Raw genomic sequence first — 14,569 nt, forward strand, 5'->3', positions numbered from 1 at the left:
GGTTTACCAGCGGCAACGACATCTCTTCGAAGAAACAGAAAAATGTTTAATTGACGACCCCGTGGACGTCGATCATCCAAACGTCCAGAATGCGCCTTTTTGCTCTTCCTTTTTGCAAAGAAGACTGCGTTATTTCACCCAGGCTTTCATTGCCATCATTATGCATTGCAATACGAGTTGAAATATATATGTACAGAGCATAGCTGACGTGCTGTGTTACAGAGTTCATGTTGTTCGCTTCGGTAATCGGGCCGACAATTGTAAATTATGCTACGCTGAAAAGCACACCAGAAATTCTTTGCTTTTCTTTTAAGCTGTACAGAGAAAAGTTCTCTGATAGTGAAAATTTGTTTCTGGTTCTGTTGCCTAAGCAAGCGCGCTTGATCAACGATTTCTCAGTTTGAAACGGAGACGAGTTCGGGAGGGTGGTGGTTGATGCATAGATGCACACATTGCATTATATACAGGAGTACAGCGTGACCATGGAGCAGTAAATTTGATATACCCAGTAGTTTTATGTCAAAGTTTGCAAGCCGCGTCGAGTATAAAGAGAAAACCCAATATTTATTTCGTTATCGTATGCGTTCCTGAGTTTACTGGTTGTTTCATGGTGTGACATAGGTGATAGGGCCATAAAATGGGGTCAGAATATGTTTGAAAGCATAGTTCAGAGGCACCTTGATTGGCCCAAGTAATTGTAAGAGAGCCAAAACGAATTACGCTGATAAATAAACTATGATGAATCTCTTTTTTGATGAGCCAAGGTGAACGTGCCTTTGGAAAGAGTCGTCATACAAGGCTGAGCTTGTAAGAGACGTAGTACCGACAGTATGACCTGACATGTAGATCTTGCCATCGTGAATGACAAGGCATGAGCTGCATGCTCTTTCTCACAGGCCTTATTCAACGTGCAGCATTTTTGGCAGGCAGTTCAACGCGTATGCCGTCCTTTGAAATTTGGCTGGATGACTTCTATGTCTTTTGAGATCCCACTGTTTTTTTTTCTCTTTACTGTTATTGTTTACTGCGCTTACTATGCCTCATTACAACACTTCCAGCAGTGCTACCACTAGCAAAGATCGCTTTGCTGTTATCCTCCAAATGAAAATGTTGCTTAAGCATTACGAGTACGTGTTAAACCATCTTTTGTTGCTTGCGTACATTTCCACTAAGCAGTAATGGAGTGGAGAGGACGAAGATCTCCGTATCGATATCGTGAAAGCTGCACCCAAGTTTTTTAATGCCGCTCAAACCTCGATTGTCAAATTGAAGCGCAAGGTCAAGATCACACCTCGTGACCAAAAGGACATTGCTGAACTCGAAAACTTGATGCCACAAGTCCAAGCCAACTTAGACGCTGCTAATGTTGCCGCTGCCTCTCCTTCTGTACCCGCTTGTATTCCCGTCTCACCTGTGGCCTCCTCACATGTGGCCATGTCTTCCGTGGACTCATCCTCCGAGGACTTGTCTTCCGTGGACTCATCCTCCGAGGACTTGTCTTCCGAGGATTTGTCTTCCGTGGATTTCTCTTTGTGGTGTTTGGAGTCTATGAAGCAAGGGATTAGTAGTGACAAAATAAAAACAATAATAAATCCTATGAGACTCTTTTTCTCGAGGGTGTGGTACGTAAAAGGTAGGAAAAAGAATAATTCTAGTGAACGGAAATTGATACAAGGCGTGTCTTTTATACTAGATGGGTATTTTTACAATAGATGTGGTATGATCCGCGACAGAATAAAGTGTGTTTTCCATGTTGCTTAGTCAATAATCGATTTTCCATACTGCTTAGTTAACCATCGATAATGATTATTTTTCCATGTAAAGATGAATAGAAAGAATAGATGACGGATAAACCAATAATATGTAAGCGTCCATCCCCCCGACGTCCATCACAGATGCCTTACAGTACCACTCGCTAGGTAATTTTACTGGGTCTTTCTTCACAAATCAGGCTAAACAGTCATATCTAACTCGTTTTCACCCCCCTGTAGCCAAAGGCACCCAAAAGATGATCGGCGTCCACAATAGCTGCTGCTGGACCAATCGTAAGCGTTTTGCATCATTAATACGTGCCATGTGCTGATTCAGGATGATATCTTTCTGTAGAGCACCACACGGGAGCTTCAGAAGGAGACACAGCATCTGATGCAATTGCCGTTGCGACGCAACGGAGAAACCGCCAACGAAAGAACGCAAAAATGCTATCCGAAGAACGAAAAGGTAAGAACTCCACAAGCTGGTTTGAATTTATTATCAGGTTGCTGATTTTGTTTGATTCCATATATTGTAGGTCCAACAACCGATCGAAGAAAAGCCGATAGGACGACGAAAAGTGTCCTATCAGCTGTACCCATTACACCGCCTCTTTCCTGCCGGCGAAGCGAGCCAGGGTGCATCCGCCATCCCTCCGTTTCTTCCAATTTTGCTGATGGGACCCTAAGTGAAAAGGCCAAAAAAAAAAGAAGGTGAGATGAAAAGAAAAGGAAAAAAAAATTGGTAGGACGTACGCTAGGCTCAGTAGCTGCCGCGATCCGTGTTACGAGACTGATACGGACGCGGGTTCCCCTGTATGAACTTACTGAGCCTGCTCTCCCGGCCCAACATACAAGCACGATCCAATATGATGCACATGTTGCTTCAGACAAGATGCGATTGACGTCCGCCTTGATGTGTACTTCCGGCAAGTCCATTCAAGCACCAGTACAAAACCTTTACATCAGATTGTCTTACTAGGAAGAGACATTTAACACATAGAGCTTCTCGGCTTCGGCCGAATGTCCACCATCCGCCGGCGAGTGTAGAACGTGTCAAACATGTCACAGGGAAGCTAATCAGCGTCCGCAACAGCATCGGATTGTGCGCCATACAGGGTTTGAGGGGAAAGGGCAGTGAAAGTGGGATCGTGCAGGTGAGTTCTCCGGCGTGTATACCGTAAGTGAGAGTTAGTTGTAGCAGGGATCACATGCGGCAGTGAAAGGTTTGGCGTGCGTCCTACAATCTCACGGCCTCAGGGTCCCATCAGCAGCATTTGTATATAATAGCACCCTAACATCAATACTTTGTATATTTTCTCAATATGTATTTCGATTATTGTTTTCATGATGCCTAAAAGGCTCTACTTGTCGATATGTACCAAAAAAACTTATACACCAAATCCATACTCTATCACTTCATCTTTGTACTCCCAAAACGTTGTAATAAACCATGGTTTTGCCGGCTTCCATGTTTGCTTACATTATACAGTACAAATTTCAGTAGGCAAAGATGAGCACCTGGTGATTTGTTAGTTCATCCTTCAGTTTTAGGTAAAGAACGCTGATGACTTCATGCAACCAACCAGACACTGTTCCATTAAAAAGCTGGAAATGGCTCCTACGGACGCTCGTTCCGCTCAGCTTACCAAAAAAAGGAGATGCACGAATTCAAAACTTATTCTTCCAAGATGAACGCGATTGTGATATGTTTTGAATCCGGTAAAGGAACGTTCAGTCTCATGAACATAAATTAAGGTTTTTATTTCTTTTCGGTGAATGCAGTGTGGAATGAAAGAAAAAAAGAATGCAAGGTAACCAACCAGATAGTAGAGGCTTTCATGATCCGGCAGTGTAAAAATAATATTGTTCCCAGAAAGATCGATAATCATTCAAAGCCGCTGGAAATGGTATAAACAATCATCAGCCCCATCTCTTTGGAAAACACCACGGCCTAAAAATAACTTACATGTAATGATGGAAATGACAGGTCGATGCTCCGTCGTACTACAAAAGGTGTCCAGCAGCGGTCTAACAAACAAACCATTTAACACGCGGGAAAAGCTCATGTCATCCGAGGATGATGAAAAACTTACTTTGTGAAATAGAGATAAAAAGGTCCTCTCAGCAGATAGTAAAGGAGTAAATAATCTCTACGACGCGATTCGTCTTTTTCCAATGAAGTCATGGGCTGCATGTGACGTGCGGTGCGCGCGAGTAAATCCATGCCCAGCGACAAGAGCCACGGTTTCCAGCCCATGGTATCGGACGTCTGCAGACACTCCTCTTCCTCATCCTCTGCATTCTTCTCTCGCTGAAGTGGGGATCTGTGGCGCCGTCGTAGGCGGATATAAATAAGGGTGACTATAAAAGAGGGTACATCGATTACTTGGCATTGGACGATGATAGGGTTCGGGGAAAAAATGCTTTACCAAATACCAATGGTCGGATGATCCAGACGATTTCGGCCAAGTGGGCCCATCCTTTGCGTGGGAGTGGTGTCTTGGTGGCGTCTTTGGCGGTCAAGAGTAAAGAAGGATTGGCCGTGGAGGGCGTGCCGATGCGTGGATCCAAGGTCGCTAATTCAAATTTATCGGTGGTGGAAGCAGTAAAGGTCGATGGATCCACATTGCGCACCAAGTGAGTCGGATGCAATATCATGCGTCGATGTGTACCATAGAATAGTCCCAGCCGTAACAAGACTCTATCTGAGCCATTCATTTTTCCACTCTCTTTCTTTTACCTTTTTTCTTTTCGCTTGTGCAAAACACTTACTTGACAGCCTCAATGCCGACAATCCATCGCCATTTGGTCAATTTAGGCCACCAGCGACTGGCCATCATTTCCAACAAGACCTCTGTGTAAGATATCAGACTGAGGCCTACCGCCGCGAATCGTTTCAGCCCGCGGCCCTGATAATGACGCTGAATAAACGCATTGAAAGCAAACCGAGGTCCGTCTTCATTCTCGGCTTCCAATTTTTCCTTCAGTCCCGCCTTGGTCGCCGCCCGTACGAGCAATTGCGTGTGATACAAAGACACCAGGTTCAGAGCCGCAATAACTGTGAAGAATAGAGATACAAGACGGTGGATCAGTACCACTTTGAATAAACCGATCCCCTTATTTTGGATAAATACTCACTGGTTTGCGAACAGAACTCACTGTCTTCAAATCGACCTGAACAGCAGAAAATGGGGGGGGGGGTTGGTGGATAGCTGTTTAGAGATTTGGCTTTTCCCCACGATCCACTTTCTTTCTTTCCCTACCTGGCAACAGCATCGATATGGCACGAATCAAATCTTCCACCGTTTCAATCTTGGATGCATATCGAATATCATAACGGCGCTTGCCCGTCAGTAAAGTAGTGGGAAGCATCCAATGCTCTATTGATCAACAAAAGAAAGGAAAACAAAAGCCCTCAAAAAATTTGAAAGATGAGGAGAAATTAAAAAGATAAAACCATTTTTGATTCATGTGGATGAATGAATGATGCCGGAGCGCCAAAAACAGAACATCTTTTTAGTCAGCATATGGCTCCGCCAACTCTAACCCAACGCCATTCTGTAGCTCTTCGGAATATCTTTTTTTTTTTTACTGTGTCGACCGTCATCGACAGACTTGACTCAAAGCATGTGTGGATTTTATGTAATGCATAAATTAACTAAGCGAAGTGTCCATGTCGCCGCTCATTGGGCTGTCATGGAGACTGGCACTCTTGCCGACATTTTGAGCTTGTCAACATGGAGACGGGACTCAATGACAGCTTTCGTGAGCGGACATTTGACCTCAAAGCAGACCATGAGTAAGAATGTACAACCATTCAACAGCATGTGAAAGCAGTTGAAAAACCCTGGCCCTTTTTTTTTAACTCTCTTATAATCCTTGGATATTGTGGATAACTGGTGCTTACTGTTAACCCAATTCTCATGGGTTGTTTGTCCCTCAAAAGAAACCGAGCAGAAAATGACTTATGATCAACGTCATGCAAACAATTTTTTTTTATTCCCTTTGCCCAGTTGCCAAAAGCAGCAATTGTGACACCGTGTGTAAAAAATTTCGTGTTTGCGTGATTTCACCTGGCCACGAAGCAGCAAAAACATGCATTTACGTGTGTGGTGATATAGGACGCTAAATACACAAGAAAAAAGCATGGTATCATAGGTGGTTTTTTTTATTGTCTGATATTCTATTTTCAGACGATGGCGGGAAGAAAAAGTGCAAGGGAGACAAGAATGGGACCAGCCAATAGTAGCCTAGTCTTGATGAAACAATAGAAAGCCATCAAATTCAGATCTCCGAGCCCTTGCATTTTTTTTTATCGCCCATTGCCTTTTTATTGGGATTTCTAGGCTTGGTTGGACTCGTTTTTTTCTGGTTCTTTCTTTTTTTATATCATGGACCAGCGAAGAGCTCAAGACGATCGGCTTCTTGCTGTAGCTGCTACGGCGGATTCGGTTAAAAACGCGCCTCGAAGTGCTTCGATGGACGTCGACATATCCAATTTGGCCCAAAAGATTGGTAAGCTCGTAGAACCCAACCAAAAGAGTATTTCCTTTTTTTTGTTAATCTGCCATATCAGCCCAATGTAAGGTCGGGTGGAACGCTACAAAGGATACAATCATCATCATCACCAAGGCACGCGATAACAAGCTTGTACGATACACGCGTCAATTAACGGAATGGCTCATCCTCACACCGCGTTACGGCAAAAAACATCCTTTTACAGTGTAAATAATGCATAATCAAAACCGGTCAGCCATTTCTCGGTCACTCATGTTATGATTCTTTTTTTATTGCAGTTATGTCGATGCGCATCTGCAAGATTCCAAATTATTCAATTACCGTCAATGCGTGAAAGAACATCCTATCATGGAAGAAAAACTCAAGTTTTGGACTCCCAAGTTATGTTTCCAAAATCCCAGGCTTTTCCATTTAATTATCACGGTACAGGTTTTTTCAATCACTCCTAAAAATGACAGAAACACTTATAAAATAGTGGTGTAGATGGGAGGCGATGGTACGGTGTTGTTCACGTCGCGAATGTTTCAAAACGAACTTCCACCGATTATTCCATTTCACCTTGGTTCATTGGGTTTCCTGACCCCTTTTCCCTTTGAAACATACAAGCAGAAACTCGATGAATTATTCAATCAAACGTCATTCCGCAGTACCACCCGAATGCGATTGTCATGTACCGTGTATCGTCATCGCAAGAATCCCGCCTGTCGCGAAAAGTCAGCCGAGGAAAAAGAACAAGAGTTGGAGAAAGATGTGACGGAAGGTGAAGAAACTGTCAACCAGGATACCAAGACTTGTACATCCAAATCGCCCGAAAAACGCTGGGAATTGAGGGAAACAGCATGGGTAAGAAAGCAGCTGAAAAAGAATGAAATCGAAAAGACGCGCGATCTACCGGATATGCCAGTGTCGTGTTACAACACCACACCCTATCAAACATTCCATGTCTTGAATGAACTGGTCGTAGACCGTGGACCCAATCCTTCCATGTCGATGCTTGAATTGTTTGGTGATGAACGTCATTTAACTACCGTTCAAGCCGACGGACTGTGCATTGCCACCGCCACAGGATCCACAGCGTATTCGGTAAGCGAGTTTTCGTATAATGGCCTTGTTGTTCCATCCACCAATCCCCCCCTGTTTTCCGTTTGAGTAGCTTTCAGCCAATGGGTCATTGACGCATCCCGATATTCGTTGCACGCTGGTCACGCCGCTGTGTCCTCACACCCTGAATTTCCGCCCCATGCTTTTACCGGAAAGCATGACGGTGCGCATTGCCGTCCCTTTCACTTCAAGAACTACCGCTTACTGCAGTTTTGACGGCCGCAATCGAGTGGAACTCAAACGTAAGTAGGCCGACGACAGGCTTTTGAGATAGTCTTCATACTTATTTTTTTCTTTTCCCTGGGGCAGAGGGGGATCATATCAAGATCACGCCATCGAAATATCCATTGACCACTATCTGTACCGAGGACACTACGAATGATTGGTTTGCAGCGCTCCAGGAATGTTTGCAATGGAACGTGCGCCAACGACAAGGAACATACATGATTTTCGAGTCGCCAGAAAGAAAGCAGAAACAAGGTTCACAACACGGTCAAGCGGAGCAAGCGGGAGGACCCAACGAACAAGAAGAACAGCAAAGCAAATTCGCGTGTATTCGACGAAGCAGTTCCAAGCGCATCAATTCTTCAAATGCGATTGTAGGCGAAGAAATCACCGAAGATGAGGAAGAAGAAGACGGTAGAATTGAACTGGTTCCCTGGAAAGAAACGGAAATGAATGAGATGCAAACCGAAGCTGAAACACAGCAATAATAAAAATAAATTAGCACGTCACAAAAGGACGCGATTTTTTTCTCCTCAAATTCGCCAAAAGTGTTCATGGAGCGCGTCGCGCTCGTGTAATTGTACTGCTTGCGCCATCAATCATGCTTTCATTTAAAGAGTTTCTCGACACTACCGTGTTGCATGAAAAACGGCCTGTAAGTCATCACATCTAATGACCAGCCTGCAATGCTTAAACAAATTCAACTTCCGTGCAGGTCACCTACCGATTAGTAGCAAGAAAGCTCGGCGTACACGTTAACACCGCTAAACAGTAAGCCATCAAAATGGGCAAATGCTTCTCATTCGAGCGGACAATTGATATCCTTGCAATAAAAAGAGCTCTTTATGAGTATGCTCACTCGGAGTCACAAGTGCATGCCGTGTACTGCCTGACAGGCACCGTGACCAGTGACACTGACAGTTACTTTGTTGTACGCTTGGTCAAAGACACAGAATTGGAAGGTAAAACCTCGTCCTAGTTTCCACTTTTGAATTTCCACTCATGATTTACTATGACAGAGGCCAAGTCAAGCTTCAAACAATTGACGGGAATCCACGTTTACAGCGTACTGCCTTATGAAGCCAATGTAATGGGACAGTGCAGAGGTGGACGAAGAGCCAAACAATGGGAACCTTAACCACCTGATTTATAGGATATGTCGGTATTAGCGATTGCTAACAAGGATATACCTCATTTGACTCTGCAAGATCGTCAAAAGTAAGCCTGTGAATACCATCTCTCTCAAGTGAAATGGCTTTGTCTGACCACTTTTCTTTGTCCGTGACAGATGTGGCGTGTTGATCCACACCACGGTCAGTCAACAAGCAGGAGCACCCAACAAACCGTCTGTAACCGTTCCGAAACCTACTCTTCCTTCCTCGACATCATCATCTGCGTCCAAATCCGCATCATCTGCCGCTGCTAAATCCGCAGCAACATCCAAAGTGGCACCCAAATCCGCAGCAACAAAAGAGCAACCAAAATCGAAACCTGGGTCATCATTGTCCGAGGTAATTGAGGGATTAAGGTGGCTCATGGAGATTGTTATCGATGGCTAACATACTCTCTCCATCAGGCATTAGGTAAACGAAAATCAGCCTTTTCCACCAATAAAGTACCGCCCACATCCAAAAAATTGGCCATTCGAAAACCCGTGCCACCGAAATCCCAGCCGTCAACATCAGAACAAGGTACCCGGTCCACAGTTCGACGATGATGAATAGAACTGAATCTAACAAAACTATCTCTCCTCTCTTCTGTCTTTTTCAGAAATACACAGCAAAGAAGAATCGGAGCATGATACATCGGATGAGGAACTGGATCGTCGTTTAGCTCAAGCCACGTCCATACCGGCCGAAGATATATTTTCGGATGAAGATGAAGAAATGCATGATGCGTCTCGGGAAAGAAAAGACGCCCAAGCCGCCGCCGAGGACGAAAGCATGGACGAAGCAGCAGACAACCCATCCGCACCCGCATCCGAACCTCAAACGCCTGAAAAAGCAGATCAAGGTAACGGGTTAAAAAAGGTTGGGGTTTTTTAAAGTTGCAGATGGAGTAACGCGGGTTTTTTCCTTTTAATAGAGGTATCGGTGGAACCTTTGGAACCTTTGGAACCTACCCCTCCAGGAAAGATTCGACGTAAAGTATTGAAAAAGAAGAGTTATCAGAATGAACGCGGTTTCCTCGGTATGTATACCACCACGTTATGTGGAGCAAATGATACATGGTCAGCGTCAGTGCTAACAAGTTTTTGACTTGCCGTTCACAAACAGTTACCGAAGATGTATGGGAATGGGAAACAGTGGATGAAGAAGAAGCGCCCAAGAAACCGGCGCCGACAAAACCAGCATCCGCAAAACCGACTCCTTCCAGTGGTAAACTCAAACCGTCATCAACCACCAAGAAATCGGCAAAGAAAACAGGCGAGCAAAAGAGTTTACTCAGCTTCTGGGGTAAAAAGTAGAGGCAAAAAGTAGAAATCATTTTTTTTTATACACACACTTCCATTAATATTCATTTGCAACGTCCATGCATGACACGATTTCAAAAAGCGGCGCTCTTCTTTCCATGTGACACAATTTTCACCTCTACCCTTTTTTTTTCTGTCTTGACATCTTTTTTTCCAAAAAAAAAAAAGATCCGGACCAACCTTTTTTGGCCATCTCTTTTTCTTATAAATATAAATGAGTGACAAAGAACAGCAGGCCAAGGCGTCGAGTAGCGCTGATACTATGCAAACGTGCGAGAATCCGACGGTCACGTCACAACCCATTGACGAAGTGCTGGCCCTGATTGTGTCTGTGAACGACACGACGCAATGGTTACTGATCGCTCACAAACTCAACAAGTTATCCGAAGCGCAACTACGTTCTTACACTTCCGACAACCTCGATCCTTTGACGATTCTCGATCCAGCTGTTCACAGTCTCGGCTACTTGTACTTTATGTAAGCCAGCATATCGCGGGGGTCCATTCGCGTCCCTTCCCATGGCTCATTCCCAATTTACTTTTTAGTACTGCGCGATGTCTGATTGCCGACGCGGACAATGCCGGCCAGCTTTTACAGATGCTCTGTCACTTTATTGATGTTGTCGATATCCAGCAGCTCCGTCTCGCTCCGGCAAGAGGTAACAGTTTATTTGGCGGTTATTCCTTTGCTGTTGGCGCGAAACTTATGCATCATGTCCATAGTTGCCATGGTCGCCACCGCTTTAGAACATTTGGCTACTTCACTTGAAAAGGTAAAAGTAACACTCTGGGACTCCTTCTGGTTCAACTGTTCAATCATGTGTATGTTTTCCTTAGCCCATGGTGCCGGTGCTTCCTTTAATGACCGCGATTGAAAAAATGGCGTCTTCACCTCACGTACTTACTTCACTTCATGCACCTCTCGCCAAGGTAAAGCGACGAACCACCTTCCATTATCTCTAAAAGTGCCTCACCTTGTTCCATCGCTAGTGCTGCTTGTTAGCCAAGGCTTACAAGTATCCTCTTCGTATATTAGATCAAGACATCGAGACCGTGGATCCTGTGGTAGGTTGGAAAGGAAACAAGTCGCAATGATGACTGGTGCAACAATGTCATTGACGAAACAAATACATCTTGAAAAAAAAAGACATACGCTACATCAATTGTAAGCTTCCTGGAGTACCATTATTACGGGGCGATGATTTACATTGGCAACAAGAATTTCGACCGAGCATTGGATTTCTTAATCTTGGTAAATCTGACTGTGGCCGCCGCTCTGAAAATTTTTGTAGATTGGACTCATTGGCCATTTCGCTTTTTAGGTGATTTCGGCGCCTACACAAAACGCTGTAAGCGCAATCCAGCTTGAAGCGTTCAAAAAATATAGCCTTGTCTCTCTTATTCACGACGGACAGGTACAACCCGGGACTTGCTGTCATGCCAATTCATCTAACCCACGCGATTTCTAGTGGCGGACCTTGCCTAAATACACCTCTGTCATGGTGACCAAATCGGCCAAAATTCGGTGCCTTCCGTATTACGAGATTAGCAAAGCGTTTGACAATACCGATATACGGCAATTTGAAACCTTGTTTGACAAGCATCGAGCCGTGTTTGAATCAGTAAGTGGGCCTTTTATGCTTTGGACTGACACGGCCGTCGTGAGCTGATGAGGTTGTATGCTACAAAAAAAAAGGATAATCATATCGGACTGATGAAGCAATGTCATGAGGCATTATATCGAAAGCGCATCAAAGAATTGACCAATGTCTACATGACGGTCGGTATCCCCGATATTGCCAAAAAATTAGATACCATGGAACCCGTCAGTGATGAAAAAGTCGAACGTATTCTTGTCGACATGGTAAGGGATCGCCTAATTTGTACCTTGTCAAAAATACTTAAAAAAGAGGGGAAATGGTAGATCACCAAGGACCAATTATCGGCCAGCATCGCATACAGCAGTTATCCCGATGGCAGCAGTATAAAAATGGTTAGTTTCCATGATTCAGATAAAGTGGCGGCGCCATTACTGGCGCGTCAGCTGGAACAGCGCATCTCAAATGCAGCCAAAGTGGGCGATCGCGTGTCCAAAATGGATATGGCCGAAGGCCTTGAAAAGGAATTCCAGGCAAAGGTAAGCGCACCGCAAATCGAAATTAGAAATGTTATTATTATAAACATCTTCTTTTCTAACTGAATATGATACATTCCATAGTACATGGTATTAAGTTCCAATAGCGGCCAATTAGCATCGATGCCCTACGATGAAGATATTGACCTGCCACTGGATGAGGATGGGAAAAACATGGCTTAAAAAAAAAGAAAAAAGATAACGTAAAAGAAAGATATGTTCGCATTCCGTTTTCCGTGCTTGCTCCAACCGAAGACATATCACTTTTGTGGTGGTGATTTTCCGGTTCTTGCTACGTTTTCTGCTCGACTTCATCGACCGCTAGTTGTCCGGAAGTTACACCTAGTCCTTGTTGATTAGCATCACTGCGACAAAAAAAAAAAAAAAAGGTCAGGGAATAGAGTAATAAAGTCTTACTTTCTGTAAGTGATGGGGCTTCGGCCATTTTTTTCTTGCTCTTCTTTTTCTTCTTTTGAGGCCGAATCACGGATACCGGCACGGTGGATTTATGCACCAAAAAGGTAGAGATGGAGCCCATGAGAAGGCTGAATGAAGAGACGGAATAAGAGTGCGGTTCAGATTGCTGGTGCGGTGATCCTACTTACCCTTTGACAGTGCCACGACCGCGACTTCCACAGACCACCATGGTCAAGGGTAACTCTTGAATCTAGCCAATTCAACAAGATTTGATCGTGTTAATCTCGGTGGACGCTGAATTCAAGGAGTGAGCGACTTACAAGCGTGGCCAAGACATCTTTGACCCGTCCGGAGATGGCATGCGTGACCAATTTGACGTCGAACAGCAACATTTGACCCAGCGTCTTTTTGGCTTCTTCCGTTACCGCTTCAGATGCCTTTTTGAGCTATAACCACAAAGACGACACCACACCACCGATTAGGGTTCAAGTGAAATAGGAAAAAAAAAAGTCAATTTCTTTACCTCTTTGGCCAGGGACCAGCCTGCGGCCTTGACGACCTCGGGATTATCTTCACGGTTGACTGCGGTCACTACATGGATCTCGTCTCCGTCCCGCAAAATGGTTCCCATGAGCCATTCCATAGCATAGAAACTCTCTTCACTAAAATCGCACGCCACCATGTATGATCTACGTCGTCGGGTCGGCCGAACCGCTAGATCCAATTCTCCTTCCGCCCCGGACCCATAAATGTACGTAGTAACGATGCGATCGGGCTTGGTCACAATGACAGGTTGGTCTTGGAAAACGAGCAGTGACCGTCGTGTGGAGATGCTTTTGGATCGTAGTGATTTGGATCGTGGTCGGGGCGCCGATTGTTCGTCGTAGGCGATGTGTCGATTGGCTTCGGTGGTTCGGTACAATTGTTCGTCCATGGCTTCTTCGTCTTCATCTTCTTCGTTTTCTTCTTTATGGGTGCGAGCGAATAGATCATCGAGATCTTTTTCCTCTATGGGTGTACGCTCATCTTCGGAATCCGCGAAACTCGGGAGTTTGTTGGGTTCGGTTTTCTGTTCAATGATCGCGGTTTGCACTTGAGCATCTTTATCTCTAATTTCATTGATATCCGCTAGCTCTTGCACGAGCTCAGGATGATCGATTGGTTCTTCGGTGGTTAAAGGATGGTCTAAACTCGCCGGGTCATTATTTAGAGTAATGATAGGTCGAGATTGCGATATCGTGGACATGCTCAAGGTCATGGAAAGAATTCACCGATACGGTAAAAAAGCGAATTAAAGGGACTAAAAAATCAATGGGTATTGAAGAACACTAGGTCTCGGAGACGCAGGAACGAGGGGGATAAACGAGGAGAAAGGGAAAAACAACTGTGATCAGTAACAAAATGGAAAGAGAAAAAGGACTAAAAGGAATGGCATCGAAACCCGCTTCGTCAAAGTTACGGTTTTTTTTTTTCCTTGTTGGACTTTTCGCTTCAAGCCAGCCAGCCAATTTCGCACTCCGTCTTTAGCGCCAAAAAATTTAATGTCACCTCATACGAAACGACACCACGGGAAAACTCTGAAAAGTCAGCTCATTCTCCCTTTGCCGTCCTGTAACTCTCGGGACGACGTAAAACGGTTTCTAATTCATGCCTGAATCAATCCACACACACAAAGCGGTTCTTTTTTTTTTTTTTTTTAGGAATATACTGGTAACGTCGAACAAGTATTTATTCACTTAAAAATATTATGGAGACGTTTGTTCTGCATAGCCGCCGACGTCTCGGTTTCAGTAGTTGCATGGAAAAAGGTCTCGACAGCACTGAAACACTCAGCGCCCCAGTTTACATAATTTTAAAATAACTTTTTGGTATGCCTGTTTTCGCATTCAATGATGCCTTGTGTGTGTTCACAAGCTTGTCATGATAAAGTATATTGGCAGCGTAGAGT

The 14,569-nt window shown here is 44.4% G+C and overlaps 7 protein-coding genes across 7 annotated transcripts; 4 read left to right on the forward strand and 3 right to left on the reverse strand.

Moving 5' to 3' along the window:
* Positions 1–822: 822 nt before the first annotated feature.
* Positions 823–2,627, forward strand: BYT42DRAFT_648972 (uncharacterized protein). The gene is made up of 4 exons (XM_051572753.1): positions 823–1,127; positions 1,185–1,518; positions 2,107–2,220; positions 2,291–2,627. Exons 1-4 carry the CDS (start codon positions 1,036–1,038, stop codon positions 2,438–2,440), a joined length of 690 nt encoding a protein of 229 aa, XP_051418577.1. The 5' UTR covers positions 823–1,035; the 3' UTR covers positions 2,441–2,627.
* Positions 2,375–2,981, reverse strand: BYT42DRAFT_148110 (uncharacterized protein). Its single transcript, XM_051562275.1, has 2 exons — positions 2,607–2,981; positions 2,375–2,436 (listed from the first exon to the last, which is right to left on the reverse strand). The coding sequence occupies exon 1, from the start codon at positions 2,863–2,865 to the stop codon at positions 2,638–2,640; it is 228 nt and encodes a 75-aa protein (XP_051418578.1). The 5' UTR covers positions 2,866–2,981; the 3' UTR covers positions 2,375–2,436; positions 2,607–2,637.
* A 508-nt stretch (positions 2,982–3,489) lies between these two features.
* On the reverse strand, positions 3,490–5,226 carry BYT42DRAFT_588404 (peroxisome membrane protein). Its single transcript, XM_051570263.1, has 7 exons — positions 5,018–5,226; positions 4,893–4,928; positions 4,527–4,812; positions 4,184–4,455; positions 3,848–4,115; positions 3,721–3,782; positions 3,490–3,652 (listed from the first exon to the last, which is right to left on the reverse strand). Exons 1-7 carry the CDS (start codon positions 5,124–5,126, stop codon positions 3,591–3,593), a joined length of 1,095 nt encoding a protein of 364 aa, XP_051418579.1. The 5' UTR covers positions 5,127–5,226; the 3' UTR covers positions 3,490–3,590.
* Positions 5,227–6,022: 796 nt separating this feature from the next.
* BYT42DRAFT_588413 (ATP-NAD kinase-like domain-containing protein) lies at positions 6,023–8,131 on the forward strand. The gene is made up of 6 exons (XM_051570264.1): positions 6,023–6,269; positions 6,331–6,478; positions 6,551–6,695; positions 6,756–7,355; positions 7,426–7,615; positions 7,683–8,131. The coding sequence occupies exons 1-6, from the start codon at positions 6,146–6,148 to the stop codon at positions 8,084–8,086; spliced, it is 1,611 nt and encodes a 536-aa protein (XP_051418580.1). The 5' UTR covers positions 6,023–6,145; the 3' UTR covers positions 8,087–8,131.
* Positions 8,132–8,199: 68 nt separating this feature from the next.
* BYT42DRAFT_618414 (DNA polymerase subunit Cdc27) lies at positions 8,200–10,065 on the forward strand (the record flags this gene model as incomplete). The annotated part of the gene is made up of 10 exons (XM_051572280.1): positions 8,200–8,253; positions 8,314–8,369; positions 8,436–8,560; positions 8,618–8,685; positions 8,752–8,816; positions 8,887–9,109; positions 9,175–9,289; positions 9,369–9,611; positions 9,684–9,788; positions 9,875–10,065. The coding sequence occupies 10 exons, from the start codon at positions 8,200–8,202 to the stop codon at positions 10,063–10,065; spliced, it is 1,245 nt and encodes a 414-aa protein (XP_051418581.1).
* A 268-nt stretch (positions 10,066–10,333) lies between these two features.
* Positions 10,334–11,994, forward strand: BYT42DRAFT_505179 (uncharacterized protein; the record flags this gene model as incomplete). The annotated part of the gene is made up of 9 exons (XM_051565011.1): positions 10,334–10,548; positions 10,617–10,729; positions 10,794–10,843; positions 10,908–11,000; positions 11,061–11,135; positions 11,218–11,322; positions 11,393–11,485; positions 11,540–11,692; positions 11,767–11,994. 9 exons carry the CDS (start codon positions 10,334–10,336, stop codon positions 11,992–11,994), a joined length of 1,125 nt encoding a protein of 374 aa, XP_051418582.1.
* Positions 11,995–12,171: 177 nt separating this feature from the next.
* BYT42DRAFT_648977 (uncharacterized protein) lies at positions 12,172–14,061 on the reverse strand. Its single transcript, XM_051572754.1, has 5 exons — positions 13,145–14,061; positions 12,942–13,067; positions 12,810–12,871; positions 12,622–12,749; positions 12,172–12,546 (listed from the first exon to the last, which is right to left on the reverse strand). The coding sequence occupies exons 1-5, from the start codon at positions 13,877–13,879 to the stop codon at positions 12,497–12,499; spliced, it is 1,101 nt and encodes a 366-aa protein (XP_051418583.1). The 5' UTR covers positions 13,880–14,061; the 3' UTR covers positions 12,172–12,496.
* Positions 14,062–14,569: the final 508 nt, after the last annotated feature.

Source organism: Radiomyces spectabilis (genome assembly GCF_025331425.1).
Source record: "Radiomyces spectabilis strain NRRL 2753 chromosome Unknown BYT42scaffold_17, whole genome shotgun sequence".
Lineage (NCBI taxonomy): Eukaryota > Fungi > Mucoromycota > Mucoromycetes > Mucorales > Radiomycetaceae > Radiomyces > Radiomyces spectabilis.

Coding starts and splice junctions, on each gene's coding strand:
- BYT42DRAFT_648972 (XM_051572753.1), top strand. CDS start 1,036: ATGCCTCATTACAACACTTCCAGCAGTGCTACCACTAGCAAAGATCGC. Junction 1,128..1,184: donor ATGTTGCTTAAGCATTACGA/GTACGTGTTAAA, acceptor GCAGTAATGGAG/TGGAGAGGACGAAGATCTCC. Junction 1,519..2,106: donor CTTCCGAGGATTTGTCTTCC/GTGGATTTCTCT, acceptor ATCTTTCTGTAG/AGCACCACACGGGAGCTTCA.
- BYT42DRAFT_148110 (XM_051562275.1), bottom strand. CDS start 2,865: ATGGCGCACAATCCGATGCTGTTGCGGACGCTGATTAGCTTCCCTGTG.
- BYT42DRAFT_588404 (XM_051570263.1), bottom strand. CDS start 5,126: ATGCTTCCCACTACTTTACTGACGGGCAAGCGCCGTTATGATATTCGA. Junction 4,929..5,017: donor CATATCGATGCTGTTGCCAG/GTAGGGAAAGAA, acceptor TCTGCTGTTCAG/GTCGATTTGAAGACAGTGAG. Junction 3,653..3,720: donor TGTCATTTCCATCATTACAT/GTAAGTTATTTT, acceptor TACCATTTCCAG/CGGCTTTGAATGATTATCGA.
- BYT42DRAFT_588413 (XM_051570264.1), top strand. CDS start 6,146: ATGGACCAGCGAAGAGCTCAAGACGATCGGCTTCTTGCTGTAGCTGCT. Junction 6,479..6,550: donor AAAAAACATCCTTTTACAGT/GTAAATAATGCA, acceptor TTTTTATTGCAG/TTATGTCGATGCGCATCTGC. Junction 6,696..6,755: donor TTTTCCATTTAATTATCACG/GTACAGGTTTTT, acceptor ATAGTGGTGTAG/ATGGGAGGCGATGGTACGGT.
- BYT42DRAFT_648977 (XM_051572754.1), bottom strand. CDS start 13,879: ATGACCTTGAGCATGTCCACGATATCGCAATCTCGACCTATCATTACT. Junction 12,872..12,941: donor AAGATGTCTTGGCCACGCTT/GTAAGTCGCTCA, acceptor TGAATTGGCTAG/ATTCAAGAGTTACCCTTGAC. Junction 12,750..12,809: donor GGTCGTGGCACTGTCAAAGG/GTAAGTAGGATC, acceptor CTCTTCATTCAG/CCTTCTCATGGGCTCCATCT.